Raw genomic sequence first — 26702 nt, 5'->3', positions numbered from 1 at the left:
TTTGAATCTGGTGGTTAAGGTGTTTTTTATAGAAAATTCAAGATGGCCGCCTTTTCCCGAGGTCAAAGGTCGACGAAACTCCAAAGGTGATTGTAGACTTACGCTAGGGACATGCGAGTCAAATTTCGTGAAAATCGCTCGAAAAAAAGTTCAATTTTCCATATCGTGTAAAAACGCGAAAAACTCAAAATGGCAGATTTTGGCACAAAATGGCCGCCAAACCGTAGGTCGTGTGGCCATCACGTAATGATTTCAAAACTTTCTTTGGATATACCCGACAAAGTTATCTGGGTTTCGTTAGCCGATTCTTAAAAATAAAATCCGAAAAAATTTTTTTTTGCCGAGTCAGCACTTTTTTTTGCGACGGTTTTTTGTTTACCACGGCCACATTCCTTTATCGATTTTGTCGTATGTGACATCGTTTTGTTCAGTGTGGGCCAGGGTATCGCATATTTCAGTTTCAGGCTATTCCGATAAAATATGTGCGAGCTAGCTAAAATGGCGACGGTTGCGAATTCGCCACGCGCACACGTTTCAAATTCTACAACTTCTAATTCCAACATTTTGTCCACAGTAGCTTGCCATTGATGCCTGAGAAGTTTCAAAAAGATCGATAAAAATCCCTAGGACGAGTTTTCGTTTGTATACGTTACTAAAGGTGCTTTTTTATGAAAATTCAAGATGGCCGCCCCTTCCCAAGGTCAAAGGTCAACGAAACTTCTTTGGTTATTGTAGAATCAGGGTCTTGGCATGTGTGTGCAATTTCGTGACAATCGCATAAACAAAAGTGTCGTTTTCCCATATTGTCAAAAAACACGAAAATCGCCATTTCTCTGAGTTCGCCACAAAATGGCCGCCAAGCTGTAGGTCGTGTGGCCATCCCATAATGATTTCAAATCTTCTTTGGGATATCTCCAACACGCGTGTTTTGGGTTCGTAACTGTATTCCGAAATATTTTTTTTTGGCCCCATAAGCGATTTTCGGCCCATTCATTTTTTTTACGAGAACGCTCGCCGTGATGTCATCGTCGTGGGGGGGTTGACGTTTTCTTTGCCGAAAATTCATTTTCAATTTATCCCAGATGTGTGCCAATTTTGGTGAGTTTTCGGGTATGTGGCGGGGGTCAAATTTGAGCTCAAAGACGCCGTTAGAAACGAGAAGAATAATAATAATAATAATAATGAAACGAAGCAGAAACAATATAGAAGTTTTTGCGGTTAGGATTTCCCATGTATTTCAATGCGGCCTGTCTTTTACTATAGGCTGGGCATGTCTTTTTGGCTTTAAACCCGTCTTTTGAGGGCTTTTTTGGGCATTTTTGTGTTTTTGTCGTCATTTTTGCGACTACAATTTTAACGTTAGTGCGATGGTGTTGTGCGTGTGTGTGTGTATTTTTGTTGCGTTACACAATTGTCGTGTCGTTGTGTGCTTTGGGCGACTTTTGACCCCATTTTTAGGCGTTTTGACGCGTTTTTTTGACGTTTTGGACTTTTTGAGTGTTCGACCCTCGTACCAGTTACAATATGGTCCTTGCACTCTGTGAGTGCTGCGGGCCATAATTAATGGATTGTCATTTATGTCAACAGGTGTCAAATACTTCACAGTAAGTGTTCTTTTGATACTTAAAGCATCAATGTGTTATTTTTTACATTCTACATAGGTAGTAAAACTTCCCTTAAGGGAAAGCCATAAAAATTTAATGAACATGAGCAATTAAAAGAATGAAAATCATCCATCAAAACACCTCATGTTAACATAAGAATCGATCAGATCAATGCTATTTACATGTAAGACGAAACCTGATCAATAAAGAAAGGTTTTTCTCATAACTGAACATAAGAATTTCACGTATAATTAGTTCTGAAGAGTTTAGTTAAAAACAATTACAATTCATGAGTATATTTAAATCTTTTCAAAAAAACTGTTCTGTTGAATATGCTGTCTGCTTTGCAATGTGTCATTAAAAAGACTTTCACCTCAACCCCCTGCCCCAGAAGATGTATTTATTTGTCTATTTCTAGGGTTATTTAATTATGTTTATTATGTCTTTTTGTAGCACTTTAATGCATATAAAAAAAAAGAAATTAAACTTAAGATGCAATTTAGCGGCAGACATTTGTGACAAAAAACAAACAGACAGTTTCCGAATGCCGTCAAACACCGTCCAACACTTCATTTATTTAATTGGAATTTGAATAAAAATATACTAAGAAATACAACTTTTAGTTTAATTATCTTTATTTACTGGTACATGTCTTCTATCCTGAGAAAAATGCCACAAGAACATTTTAAAAACAGAAAAAACACCATTTTCATTAGTGGGTCTTTAAGTATTGGTTTTAATAGAGTAGTAATAAACCAAGTGGCAAAATATTGCATGTTACCTTAAAATGTTTTTCTTCGATCTATCTATGTCTTTGCTAGAAATAAAGAAAAAGCTTAGACTACTAACTAGTTGAACATTTTACTTACCCTGCAGATTCTCAACCATCTCCAGCAGCACTGGTGTCAGAGTCTGGCTGTAGTTGTGGAAGATATCCAGGAACAACACCTCTGTGCACGGCTAAAACCATAAAACAAAGTAGAAAAGAAACGCACAAAAACAAATCATGAAAGAAGTTAATTAGCATTCATTAGCAAAAGCCTCCATAATTTCTGCAAACACCTGTGGTTTTATTGAGCTCTCAACGCTGGTGGATGATCACAAGAAGAAGGTTTTATGAAACAACAGAAAACAAATCTTTTATTGGTTCAATAAGACTGATTTCCAAGTTCAATAGGAAGAAAAAGTCAATGGGACACTGTCGGGGGATGTTCTGGTAGACTATACCAACATTTATTGGTTTATTGGTTTTTAGAGGCCACAAAAATCTTTAGTAAATACAAAAAGAAATTCAGGCATGGGACTTGTTAGTTTGCACCTACTCAATGCAGCTTACTGTAAAACAAATAAATAAATAAATAACCCCGTCAATATCCGCTTCTTGGATAAAAGAGCTTCATGAAAGCAAAGACTGATCATTATATTGACATGGGAAGTCATAAAAAACTGTCCTCTAAATAATATCAAGGCACTAAGATGAGCCTCACTGAGTGTGACAACATGCCAAAAACACTGTCAAGCTCCAAAGAGCAAAAGCACCGCTGAGGAAGACATCAATAGACAACTGAAAGGTGCTTGGAATGTTGAGATTAAGAACACAACTAATTTTAATAAGTCTGGGGTTGAATCAAATTGTTTTAAAATTTTGCATTTTTTAAATTAATTGATACTCACAATACATGCGATAAATATAAAACAGATTACCGGTACTATTTTATAGGCTAAAGTAATAGGGTGCTACATTTCTCGATTGTGTTTATTATATCATTAAACTGAAGTGTGAGGAAAGTGAATCATACCAGTATGTTTAAGTTGAAAGTGTCAAAAAATTTTAAAGTCCCACTCAAATCATCTTTTATCTATTCTAAAACCGTTCCCAGTGGTCTTTTAATTATGATTATGCAGTTTCTTAGCAAAATAAAAGTAAAAATAGGATACTTGTGGGTGGGCCTGTTGGCACAGAGTAAGTCTGCCCCCAATTCCCATCATCCATTTGTTTACACTCTCTCCCGCTCTCTTAAAGCCCCTAACAACCCCAACATACCATTAGTGGTGCAGTAAATATGGCGAGCTAAAATGGATCTATCCAGCCGTACAGTTTTCAGCCAGATGCCAAAGCGAAGACGTTCATGGATTTATTTGTCTGCAAGTGGATGCATCAAAGTACAGCAGAGCAGGAAGCCTGCGTCTTGCCGTTGTAAGTCCTACGTCACACTGCCAACCTTTTTCCAACTGCGTTTTTTTTTTGTCTGCTCCTGATTCAACACGATTTGAGTAAAGAAACACGTAGAAATTCAATTTTAAGCTTAGTTTTCTATTTTTATGTCCTCCATCATGAGAAGAATACTACAAGGGCATGCTAAAAGAACTTAAGTTTCATCAGAGTGGCCTTTTAAGGATTTAGTATTTATTATATTCATTACATTACACCAGGTTTAGCATAAGCTCATTGATTATCTGCTAATTAAAAAGATTTTTCTGAATATTTTTATTTTTTTGTTTTTGATTTTTAAAACACAAATCTAATTTTGCAACAAAACAAAACTGTGATCCAAGAATCAAGATTTGAACCAAGTGGTGGGGAAAATAAATTGTACTCCTACAAAGAATTTTAAAAAAAGTTTCCTAACTCCTTTAGCCTTTTGGCTTTGCTCTGACTTCTTTTTAAAAGAGTATTTGCCCCTGGTTTCTAATGTGACTAAAACAAAATCTGGTACTTTGCTGGACTTGTTTTATAGTTAGTAGATTTGAAGAACAAATGATCGCCTTTCTAAGGAGATAATCATAAAATACTAGCTGGTACTGTTTATTTATGGAAAAATACATGGAAACCCTCAAGTCTAGAAACATGATTAAACAGCAGTCTTAAGACAGAGCTGGCATTGCAGAGGATTCTCCGTGTCATTGTCCTTTATCCTCAACTTTCCTGGATCCTCATTCTTGTTCTGCTCTTGACTGTGATCCACTGAAATTATGAACAATCTCCATCTACAACATTTTGGGGGCTGATGCATTTAATCATTTTGTCATCTCCGTTCAGAAGCCTGGCAGTGCCAAAAAACTGATGAGCCCCGCTCCGCACCCTTAGCCACACAGACACCATCAATAACTTTGTGCAGAGAACTTTGCAGATTGTATCTTGGAGATAATATAGTGGGGCAAAAAAGTATTTAGTCAGCCACTAATTGTCCATGTTCTCAAAGTTAAAAAGAGGAGAGAGACCTGTAATTTTCTTCATAGGTATGGCTCTATTATGAGGGATAAAATGACAAAAAAAAATGTCAAAAAGGAACATGGCAAAACCATGATTCTAGAAAATGTAGGATGAATGGGTAAATTTGGCAGATAATGTATTTAGTTATGGAGCTTTTGTTTTAAAAAATTAATGACCGTAAATGAGCACATTGCATGGAAAAGAAAAGGTACCGGTAGTTAAATCAAACTTACCCGAAGACTGTATTTCCAGGAGTCGCCTCCTGTTTCTTCAACAGCTAGAGAAACAATGAGAAAGTCCCAGTGTACATTATTTCAGGTCACGAAAGGTCAGAGGTCAAAAGGATCCGTAAATACAAATTCACCAGAATGAGTTATGAAAAAAACCTTTTTAAAATAAAAAAATCATAAACAGAAAAGGTGAGTTAGGGAGAATGTGAAGAACAAGTTATAAAAAGAAATGCTGTCATTTTGTTCACTTATTGAGAAATAACTGGCTACAAAGTAAACTGCCTGGTTGGACAGTGATCAAAGCAAAACGGATTTTTACACTCGCTCTCCAGTACAAATTAGAGCATTTTCATTCTTAGATTAACTAACAGTTTAGTTTGTAAGGCCTGGGTTTTCTTCAGCTTTCCTATATGTTTTTCTTAAACAAATGCCAAACTATTTAGCAGATGGCAAGCTGAACTGAACTTTACAGTGCTGTACATTTCATGTTTTTGTTTAGTGTATTGTATGTTCCTAAAAATAATGTGCATAGTGCGTGTTTCTGTCTCAACACAGAAGAGTCTCTCGCTGCTAGATTATTGGGTTGTGCTTATTCGACTAAAGAAAGCTTAGGCTAGCGCATTTTCACCTCAAATATATTATCCTCGATAAGATTTTGCTTTATGACAGAACACTGCAATTATTTCTTTCCAGCTGAGGTCATCTAAAGTGAGTCTGGTCTCAAATGTCAGCGTATCCGACTAAGCCTCAAATCCCATTAGAACGGCTGATACTAAAAAACTGAAACACTGCATAATATCGTGGATTATGTCCAGGTAGGTCTGAGGTCAGCCCAGGTGTTCCACTACATTAAAAAGCTTACAGACCAATCCATTTAAATGTGCAGCAAACGATCCCATATAATGACAATTCAACCAACCACATCAACACTCGACTTCAAGAGCATCTTTCCTGCAGTCCCGATAAAACATTTAGAACCAGCCTCGGTATGAGGGCATGCACAAGTTACCAAAGCTCTCAGGGTCCTCTTCCCACATCGTCAGCTCCTCCTCCGTCAAAAGAAAGTAATGCGAGACAAGGCGCCGTCCGATCTCTGTCAGGGTGGGGTGAGTGAAGAATGCCGTCTTGATCTTGTGAGCCTCCAGACTTTCTGGTTTACTGTCTGAAGGGCAAAGTGGCCATGTAACAGAGGAGAAAAGAAGAGATAATATAGAAAACATAAACATTAACAGCTTATAAAAATAAACAAACAATCCTATAAAGCAGGGGTGTCAAACTCATTTTCACTGAGGGCCACATCAGCATAGTGGCTGTCCTCAAAGAGCCAGATATAACTTATAAATGTAACTAAATGTAATGAAAAATAAATGTAACTACTCCTTAAAGTTAAATTACTAATTTATTTATTTATTATAACTTTTTAAAGTGACAATTACAGTTGCATAGAAAACACGTTTGCTTGTTACTCTAGCATAAATCCTTTCAAATTGGATTCTGTCAGGTTAGGTTATATGGAAAATCCGATATTTAAAGTCAGATTCCCCTTAGATATGAATAAATACACACCAATTTTTATTTTAAGAAATTAAAAACCTTTATGCTCTCGTGGGCCACATAAAATGACAAGGCGGGCCACATTTGGCCCTCGGGCTTTGAGTTTGACACATTTGTTATAATGTATCATAACGTGCCATTATTAGCATCTATTATCTATACTTTCTATTTAAAGTCCTTAGTTTTATTTTATTTAATTAATTAAAGACAAAAATAAGACAAAAACTTCTCTGTTAATATTCTTATTAAATTTATATTAATTGTAAATTTTGATAAGCGCTTTCTAATTTAATCTGCAACAGAGACTGGCAAAACAGAGTTACTTACTTACGACATTTAAAAAAAACAACATTCATTTAAATTAACTATACATGGTTTCTACACAGGATGTTGATTCCAGGAAAAATCTGGTCTTTCAAAATAAATAGATGACACCAAAAAAATGGATAGTAGGCAGACATTCAGTAGGAAAAATTGAGAAGTGAAAATAACTTATGGAGAAGCTTTACATAACTTTGGTATTTTCAGCAACATGGTTTCTTAAAATGTAGTCCGTAACTTTTGCTCAAACTTCAAATATCCCCCGTTATATGTTTCTCCTACAGTTCTCTTCTTTAAATCTTCATATTTTAATTTCCTCTCTGCAGGCGTTCTTATGTCTTACCTTCGATGTTCTTGGCTGGTTTGTATGCTTCATTCTTTACGATCATCTTGATGAGGTTCATGCACTGAACAATGAAGCGCTCAAAGGCCACGCCCTCTCCGGCGGGCGTGAAGACGTAGCTAACAGCAAACTCAAGAGAGCGCTGGATGAGGGGTATAAATGCACAGGGATGATATTCTAGGAAATCCAACAACTGCATGAAAGGGAAAGAAAAAAAGGGGAACCAAAGAGGTGTTTTAGAAACAAATTTAGATAAAAGATGTTAAAAACTCAAATTGGAACTAAATAGATCAAACATTGTATTGAGATCAGCTCTGTGGTGTAGAACAGTTCTTTAAAAATACCACAAAAACACCAGACAGGGAACATGATTATCCAAATACAGCTTTAATCCCTTGGCACTGCCTATTGATGCAAAAATGCATCAAACCACTTTTGAGATAAGATAAAGCTTTATTGTCATTGTACATTTTGCTTTCAATTTATGTTAATTTAGCATTTAAATAAAAATATAGGTGACATCTTTTTTATTATTTTAATAGCTAGGAATAATTTCAAGCATCTGGGTTTAAGGGTCGATAGTTAAGTCATTGGGTGTAGATTCTTTAGACAGATGTTGTGAAGGACAATCAGCAGGACTTGTTGAAAACTCTTTATGTAAAAACGGGTGAGAATGAATTTAAAAAGTGAGTCTGTTTGTGAAAATAATTTTTGGTTCAGTCCAAAAAGAAATGCAAACAAATGAAATCAAATAAAGTTTATCGTTAAATACAAAAGGGGTTTATGTAAATATACACCTCATGTGTCTGAAGCTACATAATCCCTTTTGTAATGGTAACATCTGTCTAACACAAGAGACCATCAGCTCTTATTTGTTGGCTCCACTGCTGGAAAGGACTAGTTTAAAAAAAAAAAAAAGTAATTTTTGGCTGTCAAAAGAAGAAAAAAGTTGCGTAGAGCATCAAGCACTTTATTTTTGCAGCTTACTGGTGAATACACCACTCATTACAAATAAATGGAGCAACTGAACTTACAACTTTAGTGTAGAGGATGATGGTCTTTTCCAGCTTTTCTCGGCACGTGCTTTCTGGACCAACCTGACGACCTGAAAAACAATACAGCCCCATTTGAAATGCAAAAAAAAAAAAAATCCAAAGATGCATACAATTTATTAAATACCTTTCACTGTTTGAAGTCACCTTGAACTTTGTTCAGTGAAATTACTAAACAAGTGTTGCATGTCAGGCATTAGCTGTAATCAGACAGCCGGTACGAAACACCTTTGCAATTCAGTGTTTTCCATTTCCTGTGTGAACTGCACAACAGAAAGACACCCCACTCCACCCCCTTTTCTCTAACAACTGTCAGCTAAAGCAAGAGTAAGAAAGGCAAACAAGGGTTGTTTGAATAGGTGAGCCAGAACAGTAGGGAAAACACATTGGATCTTAATGAGGTCGCTGTCACTCAACTGATCACACGGCGCTGTGTGTAAGCACACATCGATGAGGCACTAAACCTTTTCATTTACTCTGTGTGAACAGCTCAAGGGAAAAGCAGCAGTTAAACAGAAATGTCTTTTTTGCCAATAGGAAGCATCTAAAAAGTAAAATGCTGTCACTTTTCAGTTTTACAGTTCTGGTCTTAAATTTATCTTGAGAATCTCTTGTGAGGATAAAATGTGCACTTGACAATTTTAAAACCCCCAAAATAAGAGAGCTTATAGTAGAATGGCGACCGCCTGTAAATTTTAATATTGAATTCTAAAGTGCAAAATGTATTTTCAGATATAAGCCAGAACTGCATATTAAATAGTAATTGAGAATTGCATCTTACTTTAAATTATGACTTCAAAAAACTTCCATACTTTTCGGTTCATTCCTAGTCTCTTTAACTTTGTAACTTTCCTCCACAAAGAAAATTTTGCAAAACATTGCTTAACCTGTAGTAAAAATACATCATGTTAAGGTCAGAAAACCTCTACCTTAACAAAAGTTTAAGAAACATTAACAAAGTTGTGCATTTCGTAAAGTTAAATATATACACTTCAACAGTCGATACGACATATTTGAAGAAGAGAAGTCATAGAAGTGTAAGCACTGAGGCAGCAGGAAGGCATCAAATTCATTTTTTTGATTTACTCTCTGTTCTTGGGTTAAATGCCCAATTCACCTTGCTGTTCCATCATGTTACTATGGACTCAGTGGTGTACATGGAGTACAGAGATAGAACTCCACAATAAATGAGCCAATGGCTCTAAAATAAAATTTGACCCCATAAACCCACTTGCGAGGCTAGAACCAATAAAGATGTCCCATGTGCTTCATTTTCTATCAAATCAGCAGACTTTAAAGTCCGGGAAGCCTCAAATTATTGAGAACAGGCCAAGTCATCAGTCCCTTTCACATTATACACGACCTCATTTCAGTCAGCAAATACTGATTTGACGGTAGAATTTAGTTGCTCGGCCTAAAACTGCTTGCCTCATTCATTTTGTATTTTGTAAAGCTTAAGCATTATGCAAATCTATACCGAGCTACATCTTATTGACGATGTGTCCTTGCAATTATTTGTAGGTGTGTGACATCCACCAATGTTAGCAAACCTCGTACAAAGTTATCAAAGTCATTACGATCAAATGTCCATATCAACCAGACCGTCAACGGACACCACTAATCCGATGACAAAAGAACTAAAAAAAGCCATTCCTTATTTCTGACTGATGCATGACTTTGCAAAAAAATAACAGGTTTCATCAATAGAAGTAATGGAAATAGAAAGGTGACCCCAGCTGGCGAGTGCACATCAAACAGGAAGACTCAGACGTCTGAATGAACCACAAAAGCTTGTCCGAAACCATATGCTTATATAGCTTATCAGGCTGTGCAGAGCTGATATGTTTCCGGTCCGGCTATGAGCTCCTTGATGGTTTCCTCCTCCTTTCAGCTGCAAATATCAACAGGGCCCTGATCCTGTCTCCACTGCCATCACCCGAGTGAATATTGGAACTGATGGTAGTGGCTGATACCTGAAGTCATATTTTTTACTAACATAAGCTGCAATAGCAGCTCAAGGAGTAACTGTTTCGCGTATATTCTGGACTGCAATGACCAAGTTGGATAAAAAAAAAAAAAGTAAAATCCCACTTTTAGGTAAAATCAAACACAAGTTTTAGCATTGGAACCACAAGACATTTAGTAAAGTCCTTCACATAAAAAGATACTTTTGCAGTTATTTGGAATAATTTGGACATTAAATGGTAGTTTTTGAGTTAAGGACTGTAGTCTGTTTAATAGTACAAGTTTTCAAATAATCCTATTTATGCTTCAACAGCAATAAACTGATAAAACTGTTTTTTTAACCAATATGTGATCATCAGATCTGTCTTCAACCTTGCTATTACTAGTGAGACACTGTATTTCAATTGATGTCAGGCCTGGTTGCATTCTTTGGACTATTTTTAGAAGGTTTTAGGAGCATCCTGTGTTTTTGCAATCTTTTTATGAACCGTCACATGAACTCCTATGACATATCTAAATAAAATACAGACTGTAACCTGAAGCATTTATTGCTAGTATAACAAAGTTTCACTGCCATGTTCCCATGTTAGGGTGACAGGCAATGAATCATCCCAAAGCCAGAAAGGTTTGGACTGTTGGAGATTTGGACAGAGCTGAAACTGCTCATTTATTTGTGCTATTGTCGACCACACTCAAACCCTCAAACTCAGACCATCATCGATGCTTGATGTGCTGTGCTAATTAATCTTCTGTGGTTCTTGTTAAAAGCCTTAGTGGGATCAATAAAGCTCTTGTTGGGCTCCCAAATCCTACAAATCCCCAAATCTTAAAACTACAAGCCAGTGCTTCTGTAAATATTGTAATAGGACTTTTTCCATGTCCGACAGATTTCTTTGTGTGACTTCCTGAACTCTAAACGTTAAAATAATTTGACTTCTGACTTTCCAACCTGATTTATACATTTTTTTTTAGATTGAAAGATATTTTTATGTCTATTTAATCTTGATCTGCTCACTTTTTTCCAATATAGACACAAAAAAAATTTAATTAGCATTTGATTAGCGAATGTAAATATTAATGCTACCTAAAGCAATACGGGAAGGAGGAAAAAAAAAGTTTTTTAAAAGTTTATCAGGACTTTTTTTTTTTTTTTAAGTTAAATATGTTTTACCTCTTAGCTAAAATTGTTCTCAATTCTAAATGAAACTGGAAAGATAACTGTCCAACCCCTCCCTCCGTAGAGCGCATGGAACCACTTCTCTTACTAGCTTTATTTAGAATGGAGAAAGTCTCCAAGATAAGAGGTGAATCGTCTTTAACTGAAAAAAAAGGGGGGAGGGGGCAGATGAATTTCCAAATAACTATTTCTATTATGGAACCTTCTGGACGAATGAGGCAGGTACTGACAGAATGAGAGTATTTCACATGCTTTTCTATTTTCCTACTAATTTTATGCAATTAAAAAATCATTAAGTTGCAGCATATTTGTCTCACCCAGTAAAAGGTTATCCCCAATTATTGCTTGTTCTCCTATAGCTTCAGCTTACATGGTGTTAATTAAAAACTTTAAAGACTTTAAAGAATTTAATATAAATAATCTAGATTATTAAAAAAAAAACACTGACTTCCTTTTTGATTACTTTTAAAGCATTTAAATATAAGGTTGAGACATGATTGACAGGGGTTTTAGGAAAAACTGTGATGTTTTCCTTGTTACATCTTACAGTCGGCTACAATTTATTCTAGCAAGTTGCAAAGTTCTACGAACTCCCATTTTTCTACACCTTAAAGTACTGATTGCAGCAGAAAGTCTTTACTTTTAACATGAGATGTGCTGCTTTTTTCTATTTTATTTTTTGGGGGGATAAACATTTTGCAGTTTCAATCATAAACAGTTTTTGTACAAAAGATGAAGACACTCAATATTTCAAAAAGAATATACTGAACTGTTACTCTGTCATTCTGTTATTATTATGGACCATAAAACAAAAAAATGTTTTCCTTCTTTTAACCCCGCTTCAAAAGCAGTATGCATGCAGTGACACTTCATTGAAAGACACTTTCAATATAACATTAAATATGAGGAAATTATTAGAAATTATCATCAAAGGAAAGAGTTGCAGAGCCACACTTTACACCTACAGCGTTGCCCACAAAAACATCATTTCAAGTCAAGCAGCTGTCACACACTTTGCACTTCAGATGTGTGGTGGCAATAGTTTGGTGAGAAAACATTTCACAGTAAAAAAAAAAACCTTTTTAATAATCAATCGCTGGAATAAATGTATACCAAGGGGACGTTTATGGACTTTTCAAGAACACTTTGTAAACTAGGAAAACCTAATTGCTTTGCAATGCAGAGGTGTAAAAGCTAAATAATGCATTAAAGTCTTTCTTATGAACTGTTACTTTAAAAGATAAACTCTTTTTGGAAAAGAAAATATTTTATTTCTAACAACATATGAATAAAACACAATGAACATGTTTATGCATCTTGGAATTTTTTCCAGTTTTTTTTTTAATCTTTAGAGCACAAACATAACTATATATTTTTATCGTAACAACTCTAATGTTTAAATAAAAGTTTAATAAAAATTCAAATGTCTACAAAAAAATCATTGATCCCCAAAGCAGTCACTGTGCTTAATTATCAACAGCAGTTGTTTTAAACTGTATGTGGATGGTGCAGTCTGTGATTTTTATTGTTTAATGTATTTATTAATTTTCCAAGCTATTTTAATAATTGTATTCATTTTATTATTTATTTAAAGATGAATTCTTGTTCATTGAACAGACAATAGTTTCTATGTAGTTATCTGTTCCTATGTGGTCAACCACATCGCAGAATTACTTAATATATCTCATAAAATAACCGTATAACTCTTAAAGAGAGTAATAGCAATGAAATAATTAAATAATAATTTATGGTTTCGCAAGAAAGCTAAACGTCTGACTCCAAGTAAAGACCAATGACTTTCCCTAGAGAAGATGGGTTTCCATTTGGCATTTCACCTCATTTGTTTAGGTTCATTCAAGAAAGCCAAAAGGTTTAGGAAGATAAAAAGAAAAAAAGTTGGTTTAATTCTTTGCAGGTTTATGAAAAACACAGTTGTTAACAAATGTTTTTTTTTTTTTAATCACTCAAATGCCTTATTTGTTGGTGGTCCAGTCAATAATTTGTAAATTTTTGTTAGCTCAAGTGAGCAGTACTCCAATAAAAAACATCAATGAAGGGAAAAATATGCAATGCCAACACTAAACAGGAGCACAAACAGGAGATACAAAGTATATCCCTTCTAATTGGAAGGTTGGTAGTTTGATTCCCCACATTGACAACCAACCAATCAGTCAATGAAACCCCACAATACTTTCATTCGCTTAAGAAAACCAAACAACAGAGCTGGAAAAGCATTACCTGGGATCATCAAATCAATCTCAAAAGTTGAGGGTAACAAACAAATACTTTTTAAAAGCTTACTTCATAAATATCTCAACTTCATCTCAACTTTTAATTTGATGATTACATTATGCAGAGATCTGAAAAGGCTGCTTCTGGCTGTCATATAGTATCTTCGACTGTAAGCGTGCATCCTCTGGAGACATTAGATAAAAAACACTGATGGGTGTATTTGTTTGCTGAGATCAAAGCAGAGATTCGGGATAGAGGAGCAGGTACTCACAGCACTCCAAGAACTCTTTCAGTCTTTCAAACACTGCATTCAGGAAGCCCTAAAAAGAGAGATACAGAAAAGATGAAATGAAGTTTAATCTTTTTCTACATTTCTGTACCTTCAATCACTCAAGACAGCTTCACGGGGATTTCAGGGGAGCTTATACACTGGAACATAAATTGTGCTCATGTGAGCGTGGGCACTCTTGCCACTGGGATTATAAATAAAACTGGCTGGCTACACAGTATAAAAGAGAATCAATTTGCTGTGGCCGGGTGTAGTAGTGGCTTAGAATGAGAAATTAGATGATAGATGGAGGCGCTATCTATTTAATTCGGCATTAATGTTATCCATGAGGTCAATAGGAGCATCATTAATCACAAGACCAGCAAACACATTTCAGACAGCAGCTCCAGCTCCTAGCAAAGTAAGGGCGGAAAGAGGAGTGCCGCAAGAATGAGAAGAAAGAGTGGGTAAGTGATGATGGAAAACAGTTCACGACAGGCATTTGTGAAGCTACTGAAAACATTTTTTGATAAATGGCAGAGGAGGAGCGAATGCGATCAAAATGAATCTGTCACAAGGTCTAACAAAGTAAGACCGGTCAGGCCCATGACACTGCAAAAGAATGCAAAAGGATTGTGTGACAAGTTAAAAAAAAAAAAAAAAAAACAACAGAAGAAAAATAAAAAATACATACACCGGTACACTGGTTCTTATGAGTGTGAAGTCTGCGTGCAAATAGTCTGAGGTATTGGTTTTTGTTGGTATAAATTCAACAATAATAGGGTAGTCCATGATGAAAACTAAAGTTTCCAAATATGTATTAAGATTTTATCCTCAAAAATTTCCAGAATCGATTCAATTCGATTCACCAATCCCTGGATCGGTTCAATTCGGTGTTTACACATTTAGACATATTTGTATAGAAACACAATATTAATCTATATATTTTTTGAAGATATTCATATTAATCTGATAGAGGTTATTCACTGTAAATTTATTTTAGTAAATGAATAAGCCAATGAGACTTTTAACACCATCCAGTGTTCCATGTTTTGTCACATAGAGAAGTTCCAACAAAACTGTGCAGATCATTATGGCTATGTTTGTATTCCCACCCTAATCCCTTGATTCTAAAAAAAACGATATACTGTGGGACTACGTAGTACCCTGGATTTTAAAAGCAATTGAGTGGGCGACGCACTGATTTTGTGTTGGGGAGTCCGCAAGAGTCCCGACATCGCGACTCCTGCTGCTTCATCACAGCGGTGATCAAAAATCCCACACCATCACAGCTCTACTCCAGAGCAGTTTAATAAAGAATCCGTCACTGTTATTCTGGGGGAAACCTTTTATTACTGTTCTCCTTCACTCCGTAACACCAAACATGAATGCGCACTGCTAGAGTGCGATGAATATCACTACATGATTTTTTTGCTGGTTCATCACCGCGGTGATCAAAAATTCCACACCGTCGCAGCTCTCCCTGTGGGTATTTAAAGCTGTTCATTTAGTCAGCAATGTATGCTAGGTGAGCAATAGCATTCGCCATTCTATGAGAAATGCCATTATACATTAGCATCAAGCTAGCAGACTTTAGCTTTACTGCTTTTATGCGTTAGGTCACCGGAAAATGAAAGGCAAAAAAGACTGATCTCTTCTTTAATGGATCGAGTATTAATCTACTAAGCTTGGATCGATTCTGATTGATTTATCAATTTTATTAACCCAGCCCAAATATACTGTACTTACAAAGTACAAACTGCTTTAACATGACCAACCACACAAACCACACATCTTAAAATTGGCTTTCTTAGTCTAGTTTTGTCGCTCATAGTGTCTTACCAAGAACACTTTGACACATGGGCGGGAAGAGGCGGGAACCAAATCTGTGATCTTCTGATCAAACGTTTACCGCTCTACCTCTGCATCACGTGGATGCAGAGGTGAAGTAACCTTAAATCATCCGATCCAGTAAAAGGAGCAAGGATAACTGGAAAATGAGCAGGCTGATAGGTCTTAGAGACCACAGTTGAAGACTACTGCTGAAAAGGAACCCGTAAAGCCAAGAGATCAAAGGGCCAACTTTTAAGCAATTGACATCTGACCTTTCTATGGCTCTAGACCTGAGGACTATTGTTTAACAAAAATCAAGCCAAAAAGAATATTTATTTATCCTGTGAGCATTTTTGTAGACAAAAAAGCACTACAGTCCAAAAGGAAGCTTATGGCAGCATGCATTTCACTACGATGGTCCACTTTAATTTTGTTTGGTGTTCCATCCAAGACAGGATCGCACCAGTCTGCCAAGGAAGGACACCATCAACCTACTGAAAGATAGGAAATGATAATGCTTCATTAATATTATACTAAAAAAAAGGGATGACCCAAAATTTCACTTTAACTTTTTATCTTACTTTAAAGGTTGTAATTTCATGTACTAAAGATTGTTTTTCTAAAGCACTATGGAATTCACTAGGCCTGCACAATAAATCGCAAATTATCATTATCGCAATAACAAGCTGTGCAATATGAATATCGCAAAAGATGGCGTAAATTGTGATTAATGGTAACTTTTAATGTGCTAAAACAATCTTATGGTGGCTTGAAATATTTAACCAATCAAATAAATCCCTTTATGCATTTGACCATTTGGATGGACCGCTTTTATGTTAGATGTTTGCCTCCCTATATAAACTAAGGTCATTTGGAGCGTCATTTAAGGTATGTTGACTCTTTTTTAAATGAAGCTGTTGGAGCAAAAAAGAAATGTTTTTGGTTGTTTTGTTATTTGTTCTTGTATCGCAAGTTATATAGTCATCGCAATACTGATCACTGATATCGCTAATCCCAAGTTTTCCTTATATCGTGCAGCCCTAGAAGTCACTGATTGAGATTTTTAACTAACAATTAACAACAGCAGCTCAAAAAAAGGAGTGGAAGGAAGAAAAAATTCCCACCCCTTAAAAATTCACAAAATAATAATATAATATATTGAAGTTGGCGTCTATTCATATGTAAAATAATCATTTGAGATATCACTACCATCTTTCAATGTCTATTATTCATTAAAACATTAACCATTAATGCATCATTATAACTGTATCAGAACTGTATAATTTCACATTTTCAAGTGCCAAAAGTCTTTATACTTGGAATTATTAATTATTCTCATTTTGTTGAAAGTCTTGAGTGAAAATGTACTTCTTTACATTCTTAGGTGACAAACCTGTCAGAAAGTTAGAATCCACAAATTATAAATCTATTAACTCAATCAATCAATCAAACTTTATTTATAAAGCACTTTTCATATGTTAGATTACTGATTAGAGAATCTAAGGAGAATTTTGGTTCTAAACAAATGTGTATTTGAATCTCCATCACGCAGAGCTTAAAAGTCTATCAAGAAAAATGAAGCAAATCATCCGCAAAAAAGGTGTGAAAAAGTAATAGTGTGAGTCTGTGTGAAACCTGGCAGTTACAGCTTTAGTCCCGGTCTTGTGTTGTAATGTTGCCGATGTGTTCATTGAAAAACTGGCCTGATCAGAGGGTAAATGTCTTCCCCTGGCATGAAACTGCTTGCTACACATTTCCACACAGAAGATGAATGTCAGAAGCTGCTGCCACAGGGCTGTGAAACAGTCACAGTTCAGTCACAGATGGCTGTCATTCAAAAAAAAAAAGTTTTATTTCAACCATCTGCCTAGAAAATCAAACACATGAATTCCAAAAGTGTTTGCGAGTGAGAATAATTATCAACTCAAAAAATTAGAACCCAGCCAATCAAGCCCAAAATTGAAAACACCTGTGATGTGAGAATCCACATCTGCTTGGATTATCATCTGGAAGGATACTGAGTCCAAAGCTTAAATCTGGCATCAGCAAAGCCCAGCTGATTTGGACAGCAATAAGCAGTTACCTTGAACATCAAAGTGAGACTAGAAACTTTAGAAAAGAAAAACTTCAGTGTCATATGCTCAAAAGACGTGTTTCTTAACATGAAATCATTAAAGATGTAGGATTAGTATGATACAAAGCACTGCGGTCTAACGACTCTCTGAGGTTCTCATTTAAATCTTAGTTAGTGCATTCCTGCCTTCATTATTTTTTGAAGCTTTTTTCCTGCTTCAGTTTCAGACTGTAGATAAGCTACTGTAGCTTCATCCCCAAGGAAGGGATTGAGAGAGTATTACCCACAGGTGTGAGTTTGCACTGCTAGCCCTGAATCGCCCATCGAGAGGTGAGCTGCTGGAGTGGTGACCTGTCCATGATGCATTACACTCTCCCCCGAGAAGCCACACTGCTCCAGCAGTGTTAGAGCAGTGCATAGAAGGAATATCTGTCATGATCAGGTCAATTCTAACACGTTTTTATGGGCTTTTTTTCCTAAGTATTTATCAAAATGTTGTTTGACTTTTTTGTTTAAATTTAAAGACCCCCTTCGATCATCTTTTGTGCTTTTTTAAAAGCGTTCTCAGTGGTTTTTTGACTACGATTCTGCTGTTTTTAACCAAAATTTAAAAAATGGCATTTTCTAGGACCGCTGGCAAAGATCAACCCCGTCCCCCTTTCTCGCTCTCTGTTGCCGATAGCTCCAAGCAGGGAGCTTGTGGCCCGCCTAGTGTATTTTGTATGTCACAAATAACGTAAGCTCCTTTTCAAATGGCATATGTTATTCAAATTAATGTGAATTAGGAGCTGACAAAAATATACTGTAGCTTAATTTTCTTTATGTCCTCATCATCAGAAAAATCCCACAAGAGAATGTTAAAGAAGAATAAACTATTTTCTTTGGATTGGGTCTTTAACTCGTTATTTCATCACTAAAAACTTAAATTCTGTGATATTATTAGGACTCCTCCATTATAGGATCCCTAACAAGAGTTTCTATCAGAGTACATTTGGAAGACATGTTCACCTAAATAGTATGTTTAATCTTAATTTTGAAAAGTGCAAGACTCCTCTTTTGTATAAATGCAACTCTGTGTGACAGAAAACAGGCTGTAGCTGTAGGAATTCTAAACCACTGCTCAGCTCTCACCGGGTTTGGACAACCAAATGCTGTATTCAGAAAAATAAAGTTCCTTGAGATTGTTATCTAAAGATTTAAAAAATGGTTGCCAACACATCTCGGTGTCTTTAGATTCTGCTCTCTGGTCACAGTCAAACTCTCTCAAACATATTCCACTGCAAATAATCTCAACACGTCGAATGTTGTTGTATATCAGGTGAAAAAAGGCTCACAGAGACAATACTGTGAGACTGCAGAGACTTACAAAGCTTTAACACCACAGAACAGGCTGTCCCCTGGATCTGAGCAGCTGAGGCTTAACGCTTGTAAACTTGTAACTTGACAAGGCTCATTATTATTACAAAAGCAGGTCTGCAGTAATTAGCTTACAACAAGGTTGGCAGTTGTTTAACCCGTTTGCTTTATGCATTTAAGGTATCCAACAGAGTGAGTGAGGTGGCAGCAGTAGCTTTTTTTTTTTTTTTTTAGAAAACAGACCACCACCTCTAATTAACACTGTACAATAGAGAAGAATGGCATATAAGGAGGAGGAGAATGAGGGTCTAAGGTCTGTTTATTTCAGTTTAGTAATCAGCTATTGTTTTTTATTACTAATTTTATGTTTTGTACAATTAGTGAAGCCCGTCTTGTAATATTGGGCTTTGTAAATAAACCTGAATTGAATTGAAAATACTTGGCACTTTTCACCCAAAGCACTTTACATTTACCCATGCACACACATTTACAAGGCTGAGCTGCTATGCAAGGCGCTTACCAGATCACCAGAGGGAACTTTAGAGATCTGTGTGTTGCCCAAGGACACTTCCAAAAAATGAGCAAACCCACAACCCTTCGATCAGACTTCAACATGCTGAAAACCCTCATTCCAACATATTGGAGTCAAAGTATGCTGCCATAATCAATAAACTGCTTAGAGATACAGCCCAATGAAAAGTGTGTTTTTAACATATTTTCGTTGCATTTCTCTCCGGATGGAGGACATTTATAAGTATCATTTATATGTATCATACCAAGGTCTCACCGCTGCCCCCCCCCCCCCCCCCCCCCCCCCCCCCTACCCCATGTACATCTTTGTCTTTTCCTCCTCGTCCATGCTGGCATCTGGCTCAAAACTGTGCGGCTGGATGGCTCCAATATTGCTTGCCATTTTATTGCGCCGCTAATGTTAGCTTGGTGCTATAAGATTGCACAGAAGTGCGCAAACCAAAACCTGTTAATGCACTGTTCCATTCACGTAGGTCCATTCATTTGAAGTTGCAAAAAGTGATGAAAATGTCTACATCATTAGAATTACAAACATTTGGGGCAGAACACATAAGAGCCCCAGCTACTTTTAAAAGACCAGGGCAACTAAAAGAATTAAAAAAGAACACTGCAGATGTCAGCACATTAAAAGACTAAAGAAGAGCCTCAGGTTAAGCGACACAATTATTTCACGTACAATGCTCACCAGATTTCTGCCCAAAGGTATTTCCGACAAAAGAGCAAAGATGTGTCATCGCTGAAATCATGGATAGTCATTTCTAAAAACATCATATGTCTAAGTTCATGTCTGCCCTAAAACAATAACGGAAATGCTGATCCTTCATCTGTGACTTCATGATAAAGGGGTGGAAGGAAATCCAACCTAGAATGAAAACAAGGATAAAAAAGGAGCCATCTATGGTAACTTGACGACCAACGGAGCTTTAAGTAAAGGAACATGGGAAACAATACTTGTTTAAAAATTGGAAATAAAAAAATTAGATCATATAAAAGGTCTCCACACTTGGAAATAAACAATCACTGTACAGTATGTCATCACAGCATAATTTCAGTGAGTGAGTCGAAGCCAATTATTTTATGTTAAGATGCCTGAAATCTAAATATGCTGGAATCTGGAACAAGACTTCAAAGGAACGAGACATTTTGGTAGAAATGACTCAATTAACTCTGAGCTGCAGGGGAACTAAAGCACATGCTTACCCCCCCCCCCCCCCCCCTCCTTTTTTTAATGCAGATTGAAACTAAATTAAATTATAGTTTCACCAAGTTGTTTCACCCCGAGAACAGTGGAATAGAAATCTTGACTTTTTGAACCCAGGCAAAGTTTTAGGCACTTTATCCCCTTAGGAGCGTCCACATTTTTGGAAAAAAAGGAATCATATTGGAAGTTTGACAATTAACAATATTAAATCCGTTGATGCTTACCATTACTTCCATATTCTGTTGGGGCTCTTGGAATCCATGGACTGTTAATTTACGAAGCACTGAGGGACAGAGAGACACAACCAACCAGGGGTATTACTACTGATGAAACAGGTCATTTTTTTTAATAAAATGAAAACCTTTTTATTACTTCTTAAAATATGATTTTGTATATGCTTACATCAGACCTGTAAATATTGTGGCTACCTTTAAGAGAGAGCAGTGTCCTCTCCAGTGAGCTGAGTGCTGTGGGCTCATCTCTGGCATAGATTTGCTGGAGGAAGCAGTCTGTGTGATGACTCCATAGGGAGCATGCAAAGCTGTAGATGCCTGACGCCAGCTGCAAACACATTCAAAGTACAGTAGGAATACAGCCATACTATTCTGGATAAGAACAAGCCTCTGGGTACATTTTGTTGAACTAGAACTCCAACACGTTTGTATGAACACTGCAGATTCAATGTCCCACTATTTGATGCACTGTGTTACATTACACTGTGTAGCACAATAGTGATCAGATATAAACTGTATAAAAATAAGGTTATATTACATATTTTGCCAGAGAAGCATTAAAAGACAAAATAAAAAGAACAGATGGATTAGGAATACACCATGGATTAGAAAATATGGAATTAAACCAATGTGCAAAAGCAAACAGAATTCTGGATTAGTCTTTGATGGCTTCCTAATAAACATCCCAGAAATGATAGTCAAGAGAGTCTCAGTGTCAACACATATAGGAAAATTGTTGCCAAGAAAAACACTTTCAGATCAATTTCAGTGTTAAAGTTATTGAAAAGACTGGGTTAGTGGAACCAATCCATACATTTCAAATACAGAAAGAAAATGAAATGCTGTCAGAGGAACCGTGTGTAAAAATTGACATTGGTTATACCAAGGGTGGTCATTACGTCGATCGCAATCGATGGACATGTTGAGAGATCGCGGCCATCAAAGATAAAGAATATAAATATATATATTATTTTTTTATCTGTCAGCGAATCATCATCCTCACCCTGAAGTACGTCACTTGATTGACATGCAGAACGGCCAATCGAACATCCTCTGATGCATCACTGCACATGCATGTTTAAATACACTGAGCGCAAATTCCTTCTGCCAGCGGGTAATTCCACACACACACACACACACGAAAGTAGCGTGCCAAAAGTGTGGGCACCCCTGGGTTATACTGAGGAGTTACGAGTCAAATCTCAGAGCCGAAAAGACAAATCACTGCTTTTAGAGCAAACGCTTTAACAGAATCTGTGAGATGGGCAAGTTTCTTCCGAGAAATTTCACTTCAGCGTGCCTAAGAGTTCCAAGTTAACCTCATCAGTGGAAGCTGAAAGTGGTTTGCACGGTAATAAAAACAACCAAAGCTTTTTCAACATTGTTATGTTTAAAATTTATGAGAATGTGCATGTGTGTCGACAGTAACCAAATTAAAGACCCTCTCCAGTGGAAATTGTGTTTTTGGTGTTTTTAACATTTCTTGGCATTTTTCTCATGATGAGGAAAATTTATTAAGAAAGTTCAGCTTAAAATAGTATAGTAGAAATAGAGTACCGGGATTTCTTTAATCAAGTCGTTGAAAAGGATAGTTTTTGTTAAGTAGAAAATACAATGGGCGGGTCACAAGTTCCCTGCTCTGTTCCTTCCTGAGACATTTACTTGTGGACAACCAGATCCATGTGTGTCGCCGTTTGCCTTGTCTCAGCTGGCATCTTGCTCTGCCACAATGGTCCCACCCACAACTCAGAGGCAAATTTCTAATGGACTACTGATGCTCCGCAGAAACTATATCCTAGAAAATGACTAAAGTTTTATGATTTCGGCTAAAAACGGCACAATTATAATTAAAAGATCACTGTGAAAACTTAAAATAGATCTAAATAGAATTGGAGTAGGACTTTAAAAGGATAATTGAAGCCTGGCTTAAAGCAAGTTTGGTTAGACATCTCTATATGCAAGCAAACTTTACATGTAATAATAATATTGCTACATTATCAGCATCAGCAGGTATGAACATTTCAGCAGAAACACTGAGCTATTATCACCATAAAGCGTTCATAGCACTAGTGCAACTGCAACAAACTTTAACACGTTGACTGTTGTAACAATCTGTGTTTATTGCCTCTTTTAGTATTTTTACACACTAATGAAAGCTTACCTGCAGCACTAACATTGGATAAAAGATCCCGCTTGAAATAAAAAGCATCGACCTCCCACCAAATAATGGATGGCGTGAACAGCTGCTCAGTTCAGTGAACAGGAGTAAGGCGGCATCGGAGCGCACAGCTAAGCAGTAAAAACGAAACCCACTAAAGGTTGTTAATCTTCCACAGAAGGGAAAGAGAAAATATCCTTGTCCAAGGAAACCTCCTGGAGTCAACTTCATTGACTCCACTCTGAATCATTCATTCATTCACTTCTGTTTTGGCGGGCCATCCCGACCACTAGAGAGCTAAAACCCAGGCCAGATTCAACCAATTGATAGACTGGATTGGCAAACAGTAAAATATGGGAATGGGTTTCTTACCTTTAGTAGTATTTTTTGATGAACAGCAGTTAAATAAAGTGAACATTAAATGTGTTAAATGTAGTTTATTTAGAAATAGTAAGCCGTGTCGTTTTGCTTGCTGCAGATTTGGTTTGTGGCAAGAACCACCGGTTTAACTCTGTGATCTTCTGAAAATAAAAATTAAAAATTCCCATTTATCATCTGTTTTCGCTAACGTGTCTCGGAAAATTTCGGCATATATCCATCCTATCCAGCCTTCCTATAAACATATGGGCTGCAAGTGTCAAAATATTCTTTCTTCAGCAGATGGAAAGAAGAAAAAAGGAATGAACCGACTAAACGGACAACAAATTCCATGACACACATAATCAAAAAGCTCCTCATATGCTGCAACAGACGTGCAAGCGAAAGAAACTGTTAGTCTGGAGTTCGCAGTAAATGAAGCATGCGGCCTCAAAGGCCGTTTGCTACCAAGCCTGATAATTACATGATATGCTTTTTCCACATTCATAAAAAGAGCCATCGGTAAGGCTAAAAGGTGAGGCTTTTCAAAGGTTAATGTAATTTCCTGTGGTAGACTACAGTTCCTATCAAAAACCCAGGATGCACACAGCTCTGATAAACATTATGAAACAAGAATGGCAGAAAATGAAAGGGGTCTAGTCAGAAACGAAATTTGTACCAATATGGCTCCTATAATTTCCAATAAAATGAAACTTCTCTGCAAATCCTTGATGGATTCTAACAATCATATGCAGAATGGCATCTGGTTGTTTACAAAGCTGGAAACCAAAGACTGAGGCATCATTACTAATATTGAATTTGGAGAATTTTTGGCATAAACCAAGAAGAAAGTGCAGTGCTTCACAAGTAAACACTTTTCCCCTTCTGGGTAAATTATTGGGTTTAAACAGCTGAGCTGTAACAAAAACCAGCACAACAAGGGGTGCGTGGATAATTTTGTCTTTCAATAAAAAATGTTTGAAAAAAATCTAAAGATGATTTCGTTATTAGTTCACAAAACTAACTACCCAAGGAAAATGCCGTTTATTTCTTTAAAACCCCATTCTGTGCAACATTGACGCCACATTTTGCTTTGCAGAGCAGAGCGGCAAACAAAAGCAGCTGTAGAGCAGGAGTTGTGTGTAGACACACAACTTTGCGATGGGACACGACACAGAGGAATGACTGGAGTGTTTGGAGCTGACACTATAGTAAGTCAAATGACCGCTTCCTGCAGCCGGTGGACAGGAGGGCTTTTCCAGATGCGTGTCACACCTCACTAAGGCCGGGCAGTATTGATCTATAACAAATCTCTGCATTTTTCTGATAAAGTAAAGTTGTAAAAATAAATTAATTAATTAAACTAATTCAGAAAAATGCAAAGACTTGTGTGTGCTGCCTTGGGATATGCCATATCTTGCCATGTGGCAGAAGTGCTGCCAAAAGCTGCCAAAGCTTGCTGCAATGATGTCGTATGCTAATTACCATACTCCCCCTTCCCTACTTCATCTCATTTGCATTTTGCTGTGCTTCAGCCGCTGCCAGCTCCTTACATCTGGCTGTTTCCAACTTCCCAGCACTGCCCTTCTGTGTTTTAAAACGGCTACAGTCTAAATTTTCTATTCAAACCCCTTTCTAAAATGAGACAACGTAAAAAAATCAGTTCCAAACAGAACCACTTCCAAGCTCATGTTAGGCGGTAGTGTACATCTGGTATTTGTCGCATCTTTAGGGCTTGTGATTCTTTTACTAAGACTGGAAATTAACTCAGGGTAGCAGACAACGATTTAAACAGACAATGATTTAAACAGTTAGATTACTGGCAAAATTACAAATCAATTAAAACTTCTTGGCTTCACCAATTATTAAGATAACCCCATAAACCCCATTTTTTTGTATTGAAATGTGCAGCCTCTTGGCCAGGACTCCCTTGGAAAAGAGGTTTTTAATCTCAATGGGACTTTCCTGGTTAAATAAAGGTTAAATAAGAATTGAAAAATAAACCACCACTAGAAAAATAAAGCAGAAAAAAATATTCTACTTTTTATAAAGAAGAGCACTTGTGTAATGTTTTCAGAAAACATTTAAATTTAGGTTGATCATGGAAAAGGCAAAAAACAAATTTAATATTAAATTTTAATATTTCACTAACTCTTCATTTGAAAATCAACCATTTCATTTTTAAGAGATTTTATTCTACTGTTATGTCTAGTTCTTGGTTGAGTGTTTCGCTGTTTGTCCCACAGGCATATCTGCAGCTATGAGGTGTTAAATGTGCTCTAAAGCAAACGTTTTTGTGGGATCCATAATCTATTATTCTGACTGCGCTGTTGTGTCGGGTTGGGGGGATTGTAGAAATATATACTTGAAATATCCAGATTTTGTTTTCTTCACCACTGAAGTTCCTTTAAATGATGTCTAAAATAAAGGAGAGTTTACTTAACTGCTGCACAGGTCAAAATCAAATGTCAGGAAATATTCTCAGTAAAAGACCCACTCCGGTGAAAATCGAGATTTTGATTATGTTCTTGCGGCATTCTTCAAACATATATAAAGAAAATACAAGCTCAACATTGCATTTCCGAGTATTTCCTTACAGAAATCGGAAAAAAAATGGAAAAAAATGCAATGGGCAGGGGAAGGGGGGCGGGGTTGCTCTGCTCAACGGTCCTGCTCACAACCTGCAGGCAAATGAAATGAACTACTGCAGCTCTGCGGAAACTAGATCCACAAAGCACAACTTTTGATTTAGGGTAAAAAGAATTAAATAATAATAATAAAATAAATAATAATAATAATTATTTTGTTTTCATGTATCTTTTTGTTTAGTCGGTAAATTTCCCCTTTTTTTTCTTTTTACTTTTGTTCATACATAAAACACTTTTTCCCCATTTTATTCTCTACAGACGTAGACGTCTATCAATACAAAAAAAACAGCTTCATTGAATTCACGACATGTGAACTCAACGACTGAATGCACAGCAGAGCTGAAATCTTTC

At 36.5% G+C, this 26702-nt stretch overlaps 1 protein-coding gene across 1 annotated transcript in view; it reads right to left on the bottom strand.

Moving 5' to 3' along the window:
• The window catches only part of ipo11 (importin 11), a 136034-nt gene that overhangs the window by 90645 nt on the left and 18687 nt on the right, over positions 1-26702 (bottom strand). The window contains exons 6-13 of the mRNA XM_023958341.2: positions 21384-21516; positions 21180-21238; positions 13964-14012; positions 8301-8371; positions 7267-7459; positions 6058-6210; positions 5052-5095; positions 2474-2564 (exon numbers count right to left, since the gene is read on the bottom strand). Of these exons, the coding sequence (XP_023814109.1) occupies positions 2474-2564; positions 5052-5095; positions 6058-6210; positions 7267-7459; positions 8301-8371; positions 13964-14012; positions 21180-21238; positions 21384-21516 (793 nt within the window). The remainder of the gene's footprint in view (positions 1-2473; positions 2565-5051; positions 5096-6057; positions 6211-7266; positions 7460-8300; positions 8372-13963; positions 14013-21179; positions 21239-21383; positions 21517-26702) is intronic.

This window comes from Oryzias latipes, chromosome 9 (genome assembly GCF_053564925.1).
Source record: "Oryzias latipes strain Hd-rR chromosome 9, Olatipes_Hd-rR_3.1".
In the NCBI taxonomy this organism is placed as follows: Eukaryota; Metazoa; Chordata; class Actinopteri; order Beloniformes; family Adrianichthyidae; genus Oryzias; species Oryzias latipes.
This window is presented reverse-complemented; position numbering and strand designations above follow the sequence as displayed.